The sequence below is a fragment of the Scardinius erythrophthalmus genome, assembly GCF_964197995.2.
Source record: "Scardinius erythrophthalmus genome assembly, chromosome: 22".
NCBI classification, from domain to species: Eukaryota; Metazoa; Chordata; class Actinopteri; order Cypriniformes; family Leuciscidae; genus Scardinius; species Scardinius erythrophthalmus.
The window spans coordinates 22,544,465-22,560,090 of record NC_138242.1 but is presented as its reverse complement, the minus strand read 5'-3'; the positions used below and the strand labels follow the sequence as shown (position 1 = coordinate 22,560,090).

The 15,626-nt window shown below is 36.2% G+C and overlaps 1 protein-coding gene across 1 annotated transcript; it reads right to left on the bottom strand.

The window, feature by feature from the left end:
- Positions 1-217: 217 nt before the first annotated feature.
- On the bottom strand, positions 218-15,307 carry mybl1 (v-myb avian myeloblastosis viral oncogene homolog-like 1). The gene is made up of 15 exons (XM_081352434.1): positions 14,899-15,307; positions 12,153-12,252; positions 11,883-11,954; positions 11,117-11,209; positions 9,854-10,074; positions 9,563-9,749; positions 8,101-8,178; positions 6,760-6,990; positions 5,927-6,274; positions 5,703-5,842; positions 5,497-5,611; positions 4,607-4,717; positions 4,382-4,495; positions 4,093-4,272; positions 218-2,380 (listed from the first exon to the last, which is right to left on the bottom strand). The coding sequence occupies exons 1-15, from the start codon at positions 14,919-14,921 to the stop codon at positions 2,255-2,257; spliced, it is 2,139 nt and encodes a 712-aa protein (XP_081208560.1). The 5' UTR covers positions 14,922-15,307; the 3' UTR covers positions 218-2,254.
- Between the last annotated feature and the right edge of the window lie 319 nt (positions 15,308-15,626).

Below are 15,626 nucleotides of genomic sequence, written 5' to 3'. Positions count from 1 at the left end.
CATTACTGCTGTAAACACCCAGCCTTCAGAAGAGAACAGGACTCTCTTGAGGTCTTTTACAGGGTGACATGAACATGACGGTGATTATTAGATGAAAAACTAGGTTCTGGGAAGGATGGAAGAACTGTCAATCAAAAAGTTAAATACTGTTTGAATCAGTTTCAGGGTGCAATTCAGAAAATAACCCACAACCTACAAAGAAAAATACAAACGTGGCACATTTGAAGAGCATTTTTTTATTTTTTGGTATGTAAATGACAACATAGCTATTCAACAAGTTTGTTGTAATATCAGACAAGCAGGTAATAATTGTTTTTTTTTTACGGAAAATGTCAAATACATTACATTGCATGAGAAATGAGTATGTCAGTTAAAGTGTGCTGCTTGTTTTCATGCATGTCAGTTTGCTACATATACTTGCTTCCCTCAAGTCTACAGAAAAAAGGAAATAACAAAGACAAACATTTAGACAGTAAAATGAAGACAAACAAAGAAAAAAACACATTAAGCAGTTATCTACAATGTTATGTGAGCCAAAATAAATGAATCTCTCCGTAACGTAGATACGGTGATGGACACAATGTGTAGTGTTTCTTTGAATACAGATGGTGAGTTTTTGCATTTTATTATCTGGGTTACAATTAACAACAAGTAAACTTTTTACAAAATATCATTCTGTCTTATTAAATTATTAAAAACGTGTTAAAACCCCAATACGTAATGCTAATACTGCCGAATCCTTTAACATCGGGGTCTGTTTTTTGCTCAGACAAACTTATCAATATAAATAACGTGGAACTATTTTACATGGGTTCTTCTCAGTATAAAATAATAAAACATGACATTTCATTCAACATTTCATCTCATATGAGAGCAAAGCAATTGTCCAACACTTCCTTCAGTCAATTGTGCTTGTATCCATTCCTGCTGTAACTCTCAGTAGCAGCGAGCAAAACCTTATGAACATTTTTCGAGAGCGAGAAAATGGGAGGAACTACGTTTACATCATTTCCCCTTCGGATGTTATCCTGACCCGTCAGTGTTAATGATATGTTTAAATACATTCAGCCACCACTAAAAATACCCACATACAACAAAACGTAAAGATACTAATGACAAACCAACATTTATACAATATTTAAAAGTGCAATTTCCCCACCTTTGGAGGTTGAATGCTGCTACTTTTACGGAAAACCAATTGGTGTAAAGAGGACGGAACCTTTGAAAGGATGTTAAATTTACTGTACAGGCCAAGAAATTAGTGGCAGTGTTATTGAAATCAGAAGTATGAGATGGAAGGTAGTCAAATCTTTAACAGAACAGAAATATAATTAGAGCATTTCTTTATATCTTTGAAATAAATAAATTAGTAAAGATTTAATAAATAGAACCTACAGCTCTAAACGAACAAATCTCACCTACGTATCTGTTCTTGGAACGTGTTATTTATAATGCGACGTGCGCATAGATATTGGTACCAAACATAATTTCGGCTAAGAGGAGAACAATTTCAAAAGCAGCAACGATGCTAGATTTAGACTTCAGTTGCAAACACAAGTCGATTTTACGCCTCTCCAGATGTTCGAAGTATAATTCACTTCAACAACCTTCATTTTACAGCAAAAAATAACGGAAAACAAAAAACAAAATGATCGAGGTACCTTCCAGTAGACGTTAACTTAGCAAATTCACACTATACAATACATTCAGTGAGTGTCCTACTCGTAAAAATAATAATAAGCGGGGTGGAACATTTGTTACGTTTGGAGCGGAAACGATTACGTTGCAAGTGCTATCCAGTTACTCCTCAACACTGTCTCTGCTCCTCACCCTAACAAACAACCACAGTAGTGCAACACTGCCAGTGCTCCCCTATCCTTAACACCAGTCTCTAAAATCCTCTAAAAAGAGCTTAAAAACTATCTGAAAATGTCATTTATGCGATTTAATCCTTCTTAAAAAAGTTCATTGAAAAGCAGCCCTTAAAATCAGCACACTTTTTACGGCTAAAAATGGATAAAAGTAACTATGTTAAAATGCCGTTAGCTAAATACTGCAAATCTAGGGCTATCTGTATTTTGACTACATTTCCATACAAGTTTTTTTAATCCTAAGCGATACACTGTTATATCAGTAGGTGTTTAGCAAACATCATAGTGAGTGTTCCTGTTTCCTACACCAGATTGTCGGAGAGGTTAAATGCCGGTGTGATAGAGGAAAAGAGGGAGGGTTTGCTGTAGTGCAGAAGTGATGTTTAAAGGATGAGAGCTCTGGAAATGCAGGCGGTGGGGTTGGCGTTTAAGTAACGCCTGGCCTGCTCCGTCATGATCAGCTGATCCTCCGTTTTCCCAAAAACCACTGCCTCCCAATTGCTGTTGGCCTGTTGGATAAGAAAATAGGTATTTGAGATTGACCCAGTGTTATTATTAACGAAAACTGAACAATTTTTTCGTTAGCTGAAATAATGTAAAATAAAAATAAAAAATTAAATGTTTTCTTGGCAACTATCTGAAATAAAATCATTTTAAGCTGAAATAGTAAATAAAAATAAATGAAAGCTGTATAGAAACTAATGACATTAGATATTAAGGGCCCTATCTTGCACCCAGCACAATTGACTTTGTACACCGACGCATGTATCATTCCTATTTTGCACCCGCGCACAGCGGACTTTTCCCTCCACAGACGCACGTCGGTAAATTAGGGAATGAACTTGCGCTCCCGGGGCGGTTCAGCGAAAAGAGGAGGCGTGTTCCGGCGCACACGTTCCCTGATGCTATTTCGCAGGTTTAGAAAACAATTCCGCCACTAACCAGGAAAAACCTAGTCTAAAGTCAGTGGCGCGTTGCGCATGTTATTCATATGCTATTTTGAGGGCGCATGCTTGGCCATAATGTAGCGTGTGCACAACGTGCATAAACTTTGATTCTCTCATCTACACAGAAGCAGCAGTTTTCATTTTTGCAAATCATAGGCTACATTATTACAAGGAAAAATATTAACACACGAGGGAAATCATTGTGGTGACCATGAAGATGTGAAAAATTAGGCATAAATCTAGCTTACACATTTACCCAAATTATCATACGCCTGTTTAACCAAAGCTAATTTGGGTGGGTTTCTCCCATCCCCAATGTCACTTCTCTGTGTTTTACGGCCCTGACGAGAACATCGGTCTCCTCGGCAGTGAACCGCTCCTGGCGTGTGCCTGGCAAATCCGCCATTGTAATAGCAATCCGCCATGGAACAAGCGTGCCTGCTCTTAAAGGGAATGTGAGATGACGCTCTGATTGGTTTATTTCACGTTACGCCCAAACCACATAATGAAGCTACTTCAGACCAACCCATTTTAGATTTGCGTCGGGCGCAAGAGTCATTTATCCCGCCGGTATAATAGCAACAGCGCCAAGACCCGCCCACAAAGTTACTTGCGTTTCGCATTTGATACTTGCGTTTCAGATTGTTAAAATAGGGCCCTAAGAGTCATTGGCAATTATCTGAAATACAATAGGTAAGTTGAAGTTCTAATAAAAAAAATAAAAAATAAAAATTAAAGCTATATAGAAATAGAAAAAGCACAAAAATTTACTACAACATGTCCACAAGGTTCAAAGGTCTCAAATTTGTGTATAATGAAGAAGAATAAGAACATAGGTATTTGAGTTTGACACAGTGTTGTTATTGTTTACTAAAACTATGATTTTTGTTGTTAACTGAAACTTAAGATTAAAAATGATTAATTTAAAAACGTAAAAAGAAATATTTTCTTGGCAACTACCTGAAAGTTGAAGTGCTAAATTAAAGCTATATAAAAAAACAGAAAAAACACAAAAGCACATATAAAATTAAAATATAAATGGCAATCCAAAATAGTAAATACAATACTAGTATGTAAATAATACTGAAAAAACTGATTAGTCCAAAGGTCTCATGTTTATAACTAAAATTTCATTGAATTATAAACATTTCTGAGGATTATTTGAGTTAATGAGGGTTAATTATGTGTTAACTTGCAACACACTCAATATAAGGAGATTAATGTCATATCAGATCCTTTTCTCTTGATGGTCAGGGAACAAATGAGTAAATTACCGGAGTGGGTGTTTGGTAAGGTGGGCTCCTTTGGGTCATGTTTTCTCTCTTGCCCTGTGGGCTAAGGGAACATACTAATGAAAGCGAATCCTTCAGTGATCTAGGAGAGCAACAGTTCTCCTCTCTCTCTGTCAATGGCATCATTAGCATGGATCTGTTCAACAGGCCGTCACTGTGAGACTATGTGGAAAAAGAAGGGCGAAGAGGGAAAACAAAAAAGTTGAGTTGTAAACTCAAAACAGAAAAACGCTAATGATCATTAGTTAGTAGAGTAGGATAATGGTCTTACCACGGCATTGTTGTTAATCTGCTGTTGGGGAAACAGCTGTACATTCAAACAGTCTTTTTCCCAGTTGTCCAATACCAGAGACTTTCTCACTTTCCTTGCAGGAGCTTCCATCTGCTTTGAACCCAAAATGACACAGTTTAAAAATGACGACGAAACCTTCTGAATATTTAAACTAAACCTATTTGCATGACTATGAAAACAGGTATGTAAGAAAGTGGCCAGTACCTCGTAAGATCTGTACTGAAGCTGGTTCTGCACTTGTGTGAAGATGTCAGCCCCTGTTTCCTCTTTCAGAACCTCTCTGATGTCCTCCTCAAGAAGTGCCAGAGGCTGGGGCTGAACACACCAATGTAATATATCAAAAGACAAATTAGCGACTGAAGCACTGAATAAACACATGAAGAGCCTTTATAGGTGAATCTCATGAAACCTGTCAAGTCATAATATGTTTTTAGAACCATTAAGATTTTTTTGCAATGTGACATTTTCAGGACAATTAAGCATCTCATACATAATTCTAATCAGGGTTGTTAATAATAATAATAAAATAATAATAAAACTATTAAAAATCATCAACTGAAATAAACCTATAAACCAAATATAAATATTAGATGGAAAAACTTTAACTTGGTGTCAACTAACTGAAATATACAGAGCCCCTCAGGGGACATGGACATGGGACATTAAAAAAACATTTATGTAAAATTGTATTTATACAAGTATTTGTTGAACTGCCTTTAATTTATGCAGATTTGATCAAAAATAAAGGTGTATTACAGTATTAGGAATCTCGTAATAATAAAATGAATGAAAGTCATCATTACAAAAAAACTTAACACCCTGACACAGTAATGAGAGTTTTGGGGTAAAATGTGCTTAATTGTCATGAAAAATATCACAACGGTACATATAGGCTTTTTTTATGTGTATCTTGCTGTAGCATTTTTTGACAGCAATTTACAGATTTACTAACAGCTTGCCTTGTGCCAACGCAAACCCTCTTTTGGTGTTAATAAACTACTGTCAGGATTTACTAAAGACACACAGTGAAAAATTAGAGAAATTGCACGCTCACTCTAATTTGCTAGTTTAGTAAATCTGGCCCTAGGACATACCACCATTCTTAATGGGCCATGCATCTTCTCCTGGGCAGCCAAGGCATTTTTGAAAGGGGTGGGTGTTCTTGGAGTGTGGATTATAATGTTCTTATGGAGTTTCGGGGTCCTAAAACTGTGAAGACAAAATACTATTAGTTATATCTTGATTCTGAAATTGTCAGCTCGTTATTCTCAAACAGCAGATGTGAAGAATAGGCCCTGACCCTGCATTCTCCTTCTGGTGTTTTGGTGTGGTTTCTCTCTGGTGGGGTGTATTGAGGAGGCATTTCTGTCCACATACTGGAGTGGATGTAAGAGCAGGATTGTCGAGGCTCAAGGGCTCACCACCGGACACGTTGAAAAACTAAATGAAAAAAAGTTTTAACTTCAAGAATCCACAAATTTCTGTGCTTTAAAAAGTTGTGAAATGTTATACATTTACCCATACCTGAGAGGGGGAGAATGGCAAGCCTTTGACAGGGGTGTTTTTTGGCGAGTTCCCACTGTTGTCTATAAAAGAACAGCAGTTCCTTTCATCTGCAGGTGACTGATCCTCTCTCTCTCTCCTCTTCTTCCTCATCATGGAAGCTGGTTGAGAGATGAATCTATTGGAAAGAGCCACAGACTTGCCCTGGCTCACTGCAGCACACTGCCTGCTCATCACTGGGACAGTTGGAGCATTTATTGAGTAGGCAAGGCTTTCTGTGCACCTCTCCTCAGTGGGGTTAGCGTGTTTTGGGGAGGAGCCTCTCTCAGAAAGATCAAAGCTGGTCACATCACTCCAGGCCAAAGGGTCCTGTAGCATCAACACACACAAATTGTTCCATTACTTTTCATTAGGTGGCGAATAAAAACTGCATCTTTGATGTCATTTTACTAAACTAAAGAACTAAATTTACAATGCATATTGAGTAAATAATATGTAAACAATACCGATATTAGTAAAGTTTTTAGTTTTTGTCAGAAATACAGTGAAAAATATATACATGAAACCTATAACATATATAACTTCATACCTAACCAAAGTAAATACTGCCTTTAACATTCTTTAAGAGTGAAGTGTATAATGTGCCACTAGCAAGACTAAATACAATTTCAAAAACAATAAATTTACCCATCATATCTTAGGGATATAGGTACAGTACCATATCTGTTATCGGACAAAATGATAGTTTTCATACATTATAATGAAAATTCACTTGTATTCTTTATATTATAATACATTTTCATTATATATATATATATATATATATATATATATATATGTAATTCTCTGCTTACTGAGTCAATGAGCTCCATGGTCTCTGCAAACTCTGGAATAGTCTCTAGTGTGGACAGCACAGCACTGGCCTCAGCAGCCAGGAACTTGCTAGGAGAGAGAGGCAGAGGCATCCTAGCAGGCTGGCCCTCCTCTAAACGGCACAGCTCCACCCCTCTGTCATCCACACTCTCTGTGGTGGTGACAGTATCATCCGGCAGGCTGTCTGACCAGCTGGAGTAGCTCTCTGGATTCTGTATTGGACCAAACCATTGAATTCAGTAAGGGAGTATATGATAAGAAAAGACCAAAGGAAAACGATAAACTGCAGTGATGTGGAGGGGAGCGTTAAACTGCAAAATCAAACACACATCTGTGCCAATAAACCTATACTAATAATATCTGAGTTTATTACTTTTTGACCATAAGCTAAAATCTCTGGTAAACATTCAAGATATTAAGGTAACGATATTATGGTAATGATAACAGTAGGTTTGCTGACTATTGACAGGGAAACTGTGAATAATTAATTAAATGTAATAATAATATATAATAATAAATTAACTGTGCCAATTTATTATATTAATATGTTTTTTTAAAGATAAGATTTTATAAAGATGCAGAAAATAATATAAACAATAAATAAGCGTAATAAAATAATTATATATTAAAAACATGCTTTTAATAAAAGCAAAACTTCATCAAAGCGGTTACTCTCTGTAGTTTTAGTAAATAAAACCACACAGGAGGGTGTGAGGCAGGGAGGCAGTGAAGGCGGGCAAGATTTACTAAGCACTGCTAGAAATGAAGGTATGGGGGAGTAAGATGGGAATGGAGGGACCAATAGCGCACTATTCTACGCGCACACACAAGTGTTTCTTACACGAGGGCCCGACCGTCTTCTGACTTCACTCTCAGCTGACATTAGCAACAGCTCTAGCTCCTTAATTCTTTTCTCTTTCTCTGGGTCATCATGGCACGGCTGTGAGGAAGAAGAATCAGGAGGAAGAGGCGGAAAGAGAGACTGAGACAAAGTTTACTGACAATTTCACGAGACTTTTATGAGGTCCTGAATTTCACCAAGCAAAACCACCCAGGACGCTGATGTAGTTTATATTCAATGTACTAGATTAGATTAATGTCAATACGTTTCAATTAAAATTTGTATCACGGCATTGGTGAAATTCAGATATGGATCAGTTTAAAACACCACACCACACACATGCAGATTAAACAATTACCAACAAACATATGAGTCGGATTTTATTTATTTATAGAAAAGACAAACAGACTTCAGAAAGCAGAAAGTTCAGAGATACAGAGGAGACTGAAGCATGCCGTGAGAACTGCACCATAGGACTTACCGTTATAAAGCTAGAGATCTCGACACTTATGTTTTCCATACACTGGTCGCTTTGTGAACCATATGGATATCTGGGCGGCTGCCAATCAAAAACAATATGAAAGCTTGTATGTTTACTGAATACTTCATATCTAATATTTATTATTATATTAGGTATAAAAAGAGATAAACAGATCAATTCTGTCCAATCAAAAATTATTTTCATGTCATGGCTGATTACAGATAAATGGATGACAAATAAAAATTCTGTACTATTTTGTCTAAATAAGTAAAATCAGGCATTTTTAATTATCAACTGACTTAAAGGGATAGTTCACCCAAAAATGAAAATTCTGTCAGTAATTACTCACCCTCATGTTGTTCCAACCCCGTAAGACCTTCGTTCATCTTCGGAACACAAATTAAGATATTTTTGATTAAATCTGAGCGCTGGATCACTTCTCCATAGGCTGCTTGGTGACCGAAACTTGCTGGCCCAGAAAAGTTATTAAAGAGATCGTTAATATAGTCCAAGTGACTCCAGTGGCTTAATCTTAAGTTTATCAAGCGACGAGAATACTTTTTGTGCGCTAAAAAAACGACTTTATTCCACTATTCATTTCCTTCTCTCTGGGCCTCAAGTGAGTTAACGTAGTGTTTTTGCGCAGCGCGTCTGTGTTGCACGTCACCACGTAGGCTCACAATTGGCCGGCGATGGTCATGTGTGTGACGCGCTGCGCAAAAACACTACGTTAACTCACTCGAGGCCCAGAGAGAAGGAAATGAATAGTGGAATAAAGTCATTATTTTTGTTTTGTTTTTAGCACAAAAAGTTTTCTCGTCACTTGATAAACTTAAGATTAAGCCACTGTAGTCACTTGGACTATATTAACGATCTCTTTAATAACTTTTCTGGGCCAGCAAGTTTCAGTCCCTTAGAAGTCTATGGAGGAGTGAGACAGCGCTCAGATTTAATCAAAAATATCTTAATTTGTGTTCCGAAGATGAACGAAGGACTTACGGGGTTGGAACAACATGAGGGTGAGTAATTACTGACAGAATTTTCATTTTTGGGTGAACTATCCCTTTAAGACATCACAACATTATAATATTCAGTATAAAATTGGATATTCATTTTCATGAAATTTAACAAAGATTACATTTAACAATGTTATCAAACTATTAGTGTTTTAAAATATGAACATTAATTGAGCTTTAGATGACACCAGAGGTAATCTAATTGTAAAAAACTACCAAGGAAAACTAGCAAGGATAATTAATATTGACCACTAGCATATACATCCACCAATATGGAATAAATATATTGTGCATCTCTAAATTCCCTAAATATAAATGATTATCTATAAAATCATTGGTAGCATGGTTTAGATAAACATTCTAGAACATCTACAAAGTGAAAAAATAAGTATGCCACACACTTTATGATACTGATGCAAACATAGCATTCTTGTGAGTGTTATCACCTGTGATTGGCTGCTCATGATCAGTTGATTTTGGCCATGTGAATATTCCACAGCTTGGCTGGATTTGGGACGTTTCTTCTGACCAGGGTCACTTCTGTAGCTCTTGCTGGCCTCCTGCAAGTAACCCTCATGTTCCACCTTCCTGCGCATGGTGGAGTTCCAATGATTCTTAATGGAGTTGTCTGTCCTATAAACGTACAGTAAGGTAAATGTCATTCTCTGGCCTACACAAGAACACTGGTATTCTTCAATATTCTGTATAGCTTTAGAGTAAAAATAAGAGCTTTTTACCTTCCAGGCAGCAGCTTTGAGATCTCAGCCCAGCGGTTGCCCAGACGTTTATGTGCTTCATAGATAATTCGATCTTCTTCCTGGGTCCAGGAGGATTTCTTCACTTCTGGGTTGAGGTGATTGTGCCAGCGCTCTCGGCACTGTTTGCCAATGCGGCCTTGTAAGTGCTTGGCAATCACTGACCACCGTTTGGGCCCATACTTGTGAACTAACTCAATCACCTGTGGAGAGGTCAGAAACAAAGTATGGCACTAGGGTTATAAAATATCCTCTTTATTTGGAACTCCATCCATATGAATATTTTGCCAAAATCTGTAAGGATGAACTCCAAATTATTCAATCTTGGCCAAATAAAAACAGTCAACCCTGGTCGCTGAGCTGACGTAAAATTGGACAATCTGATATCCCCTCTATTTTTATTTTCAAGAGCTAAACTAAATTCTAAACTATAGATTGCACATTTACATCATGATATTCAGTACCTTTCAAAAGTCTGTCGTCAGGCAGATTTTTTTTAAAGAAATTAATGTTTTATTCAATAAGATGCGTTAAATTGATCAAAAGTGACTGTAAACATTTATAATGTGACAAAAGATTTCTATTTCTAAATAAATGCTGTTCTTTTGAACTTTGTATTCATCAAAGGATCCTGAAAGCAATTTATCAGTTTCCATAAAAACATTAAGCAGCACAACTGTTTCAACACTGATAAAAAAAACAATGAGCAGCAAATCATCATATTAGAATGATTTCTGAATGATCATTTGACACCGAAGACTGGAGTAATGATGCTTAAAATTCAGCTTTGGAATAACAGGAATAAATTGCATTTTAAAATATACTTAAATGTTATTTTAAATTGTAATAACATTTCACAATATTACTGATTTTACTGTATTTTTGATCAAATACATGCATCCTTTATGAGCATTAGAGACTTTCAAAATAGTTAAAAAAAATCGGACTAACCCCAAACCTTTGAACGGTAGTGAATGTACAACTTCAGTTTTGCATTACCATTATGTAATGAACAGGGCAGAAAGAAACCTCTCGCATTTATAACAGCGTCAGTTCTTCTGAAATGTTGTCAAAAACAAAAGCTTTCAGTTCTATTGGTGGTAGAAGAGAACAATGACTTTTACATTCTAAAACTCAGAATCAAAACTAAGAGATCATCACACCCCTCCTAATCCTACATCTATCGCCATTTATCCATCCATCTCTGTCTTGCTCTGAGGACACAGAACACCCAGCTCGTCTTACCCTCTGATCCTCCTCTTTTGTCCAGGGTCCTTTCACCAGCTCCGGGTTGAGCACCTTTTGCCAACGGTGCTGACATTGACCATCTGTCCTTGTCTACCAAAGTGCAACAAAATCCCACATCAACACCTGCAGCTAGTACACATACACCTATAATAACATCTTTACTAACACAAAGACCTGTCACAAATAATGCAACATAAATTGAACAATAGTTCTGCTGTAATTCTATCTAGTCTTTTCATTTGCAACAGTATTTTCAGTCTAAAGTTAGAACTTGATACGTGACTCACCTTTTGCCTAATTTGTGTAAAATAGATTTGTTTTAAAGTTACACTATGTGACTTTTAGCACTCTAGCAGTTAATAAACAAAACTACATGCATCTTGCAGAAGAACATTATATATACATGACGAGTTACACAGGTACTGGGCTACTCCGCAGTGGTTGGTGTCCCGCTCAGTCTAAAATAGTCGGAATATAAACACTTATGATATGCGTACTGAAGTTTTGGAAGATGGATTCATGATGTACTCACTTATGCATTTTTTAACAAAAAAAGTTGCATAGTGTTCCTTTAATGGTTTTACATTTTATTTTAATTTAAAATATTTCAGAAGACACTAGTTCTTCCATAGAAAAATAATAAATATGTGAAAAAGTAAGCAATTCACTTTACAACTAGACCAGTTTTTAACATTCCAGCCACAGGTACACAATTTTAAAAACACTTTCAAAGATTTAGCATCTGATTCAGTGAGTTACTTACTGGGAAATAATTGGCAATTAATTTCCAAGCATCGGCTCCGTGCTGCTCAACAAGCTTCTTTAGCTTCTCATCCTGTTTGTGAAACAGAGATCATGAAGTTTTCCATCTCAGAAACAACTAGCCCACTGTGACAGAAGCATTAAGAGCACTGTAGCAATTCCCACCCCTTCCCGTTTCATCATTGAAACCCAAGGAGTAAGTATGATCTGATTTGAACTTAAAATAGCACATGTGGAATTGGTTGCAAATTAGAATTCATGTATTAAGTACCTCATCCCGGGACCATTTAATTTTGCTCAGGGTCTTTTTAGAATTCTTGGAGTCCTTGCTGTCAGGATCTGTAGAATGACGTTCATCATCCTCATCTTCACTGCAGCCATTAAACATAAACAGAAACACACAGTCAAACACTATTAAAAGACACATATCTATTCTGACACAAACCACTGAGCAGACAAGCTTGATCAATCATCTGTAAAAACAAAATGCAAACAGTTTAGAAATGCTTCTAGCTTGTTAAACAGGACATGCCTGAGTATAATTAGTCTGCAAGCAAGCAAAGCAAGCTACAAAATGAATTCCAGAAGTATTCAATTGATTCAAGTGCATTGGTTTTTGCATTCATACATAAATGTAAAGATTTTTGTTTTTATTTGAATATATATTTTTTCCATTATTCTAAAATCCACCCATTAAAATACATTCAAAAAGAAAAAGAAGTTATTTTCACACAAGTAACTCAAAGTGACAGTCCAGACTTCAGCCTATAGTCTTGTTGCCTGGTAACATTTCACCAATGCAGTGAGGTAGAGAGTTTTTAATCAACACCATGCACTGGGTAGTTAAGTCTCCCTGGGATACCAGAGCACAAACTTAATGGAAAACCATTTATCCAATGATATAGGTCACTATCAACATACACAAAGCTCAAGCCTTATTTGTTGTGAAGCTAAAAGATTTTCTAGAAGATCAAGGAAGGAAGTCTGATCATTAAAGAAATATGCAACAGCTCATTCAACCAGAATGCTTTGCTGCAAAGTCTAAAGTTGTGAGGAAATGTGTTTAGGCTGAAGTCCAACTTTGACTAAAGTGGTACAAATATGGAAGTCCAAAATCCTTCTTGCTGCCAGTCTGCATGTTTATCATTGAAACATTGGCTCTCTGTATTACAAGCCATCAGATGAAAGAAGTGTTTCATTTAAGAAACATGATTTAGTATGATCTCCACCCTCAAGGAAGGGGTGAGGTGATAAACAAGCCCATTTTACTTCAGAGGTGATTTGCTTACATCATTCAGTCAGGAGGCAGACCAAACTGACCAAATCTGTACAAACGACAAATCCACTCAGTCAGATTAAGGCCTTCAGCTGGTCTTCTTTTTGAAATTACATTCTGATATCGTCCATTAATGTCTGACACAGAAATTCACACACACTTTCCATAGACATAATGATTTTTATACAGTACAGACTGTATATTCTCTCCCCTTACACTAACCCTCCTCTTAAACCTACCAAACACAGAAAACGTTCTGCTTTTGTACATTTTCAAAAAAGTATGATTTATAAGCTGTTTTCCTCATGGGGACCAAATAATGTCCCCACAAGTACATGGATTTCGATATTGCCATCTTTGTGGGGACATTTTGTCCACATAATGTAGGTTTTACCAGGACACACACACATAGACACGTTAACATCTTCATTCATCCATAAATAACATCATGGTCATGTTTGTTTAGGCACAGCAAGCTGTAGGCTATGTCACCGTTCTTCATAAACATCATCGTTTGGAAAATCTGACTCACATAGTTTTAGAATCCAAACTAGATGTGAATGAGTGTGCAAAAGCATTACGCACAAGATGAATATTCTTACTCCTTTATTATTATTATAATACACATTAATATAGTTTCATATTTATTGTGTATCTTAACACAAATCAATTTTTACAGCTAATCAACTTAATATAAGTTGTTGTAAGTTAATTTCCAGTTACTGTAACAAAACAAATTCCTCCTAAATATACCTTTTCAGATTTATGTAAGTGTAAAAATATTTCAAACATATGCAAATGTTTACAAAGAGTAAGATACAACTGATTAAATATTCTGCTTTAGTAATTTGATTTTTTTCTACATAAATATTATGTTAGTAATCTGTAGTTATTATGTAATGCCCTATTAAGGCATCAGTACCCAACTGTTTCATCTAATACCATATAATCCTCTAAAGATGGATCACTTGCACCTTCCCCCATTTCTGTTTTGTTACCACTCTTACTTGTAGATTAATTTGAAATACATTTAAAGTAAATTAAATTTAATTCACAAGTTTACAATTTAAAGTACATTTTATTTACTTGTGGCCAGTTTCGTTTAATATTTAGACTAAGATTACTTCAGGAATTATAAAATAGCCGGTTAGCATGCTAGTTCACTCCGGCTGTACTGTTCAGTTCAATAGAGAATGATCTAGGACAGGCTAACCGCTAGCATTCAGGCTAACACAATAAACTTATCTTAAACATTTGAAACTGTTTGACAAATGACATTTGACATGAGGAAACATTATGGTAGAACTAGCAATAAGAAATATGTTTTTTAAACACGAGTCAGTATTTAACTCATGATCAACCTCGTTGATCAGCAGGTGCAACGTGACGCGTCATATAGGGACCTGTCATTTCATGTTAAATATCATAATTTAATAACGTTTTAGATTATATTGTGCAGTTAAATGCTTAATTATTGTTATTTTGTGCTTCAATGTTGCCATAGCGATTTCTGTTGTGACACAAATATCATAAAAACTCCATATATATATACTATACTATAACGTTACTATACATGATATATACGATCTCCCGATGTTTTAAGCTGGGCATCAACAAACGATCTGTACATTTGTACACAATCCATAAAATAACAATTATTATTCTCATTTAATTTAAGATTGATTTCGCTTTTTTTATTTGATTTAGTTTACAAGGCACTGAGTACGATCCATTATCTCACCTGCGAGACTTCATATTGGGCATGTCAACTGTGTTCAAATCCAGTTCTTTTCAAAAGAAAATGTCTTTAAAACATCCAATGGTGCAATTCTTCTTGAAATCAAAACACACAGATGACTTTTATCCACACATGCCACTGTCACACATGGGTATATTTTCCGCAAAAAGCTTCAGATCCATACAGTCACATCCCCGAGAGCCCTAATGCAATAAATATGAGACCATGAAAAATGTCCTTCCAAAATTCTTATTATTAAATAATAAAAGTAAAAAATAGAAAACTTCTAACTTAGTGCGATCTCAAAATGCTAAAGGAAGAAAATCCATAAATATAGCTCTGTGTTAGTCTTGTCCGCTTTGAACACACACCCCTCTGTACTGTCACCCTGTACTGTGTTCTCAGCGCGTGTGTTTTTTTCCACTCTTTCTGTTTCATTTTTTGTCCATCCCGCCGAATCTCGCGCCCAGCCTTCTTCCGGAAACGGGTTTGAATCCGCGCACGCGGCCTCGCCGCTGATTGGTGGAAAAAGGTAGGCGGAGTAGCGCGCTCTTGTTGTCGAACAGCAACTGGACTGTGACACTCGCTGACGCCCTTTTTTATTTGCATGCAGCAAGAGTTACTTTTACTTATTACTTAGTATGTTTACAGCTGAGAACTTTTTATATTTAAATAAACCAATTGAAGATATATTGTAGCGCTTTATTGGCAGGGTTTGAGTATTATAATGT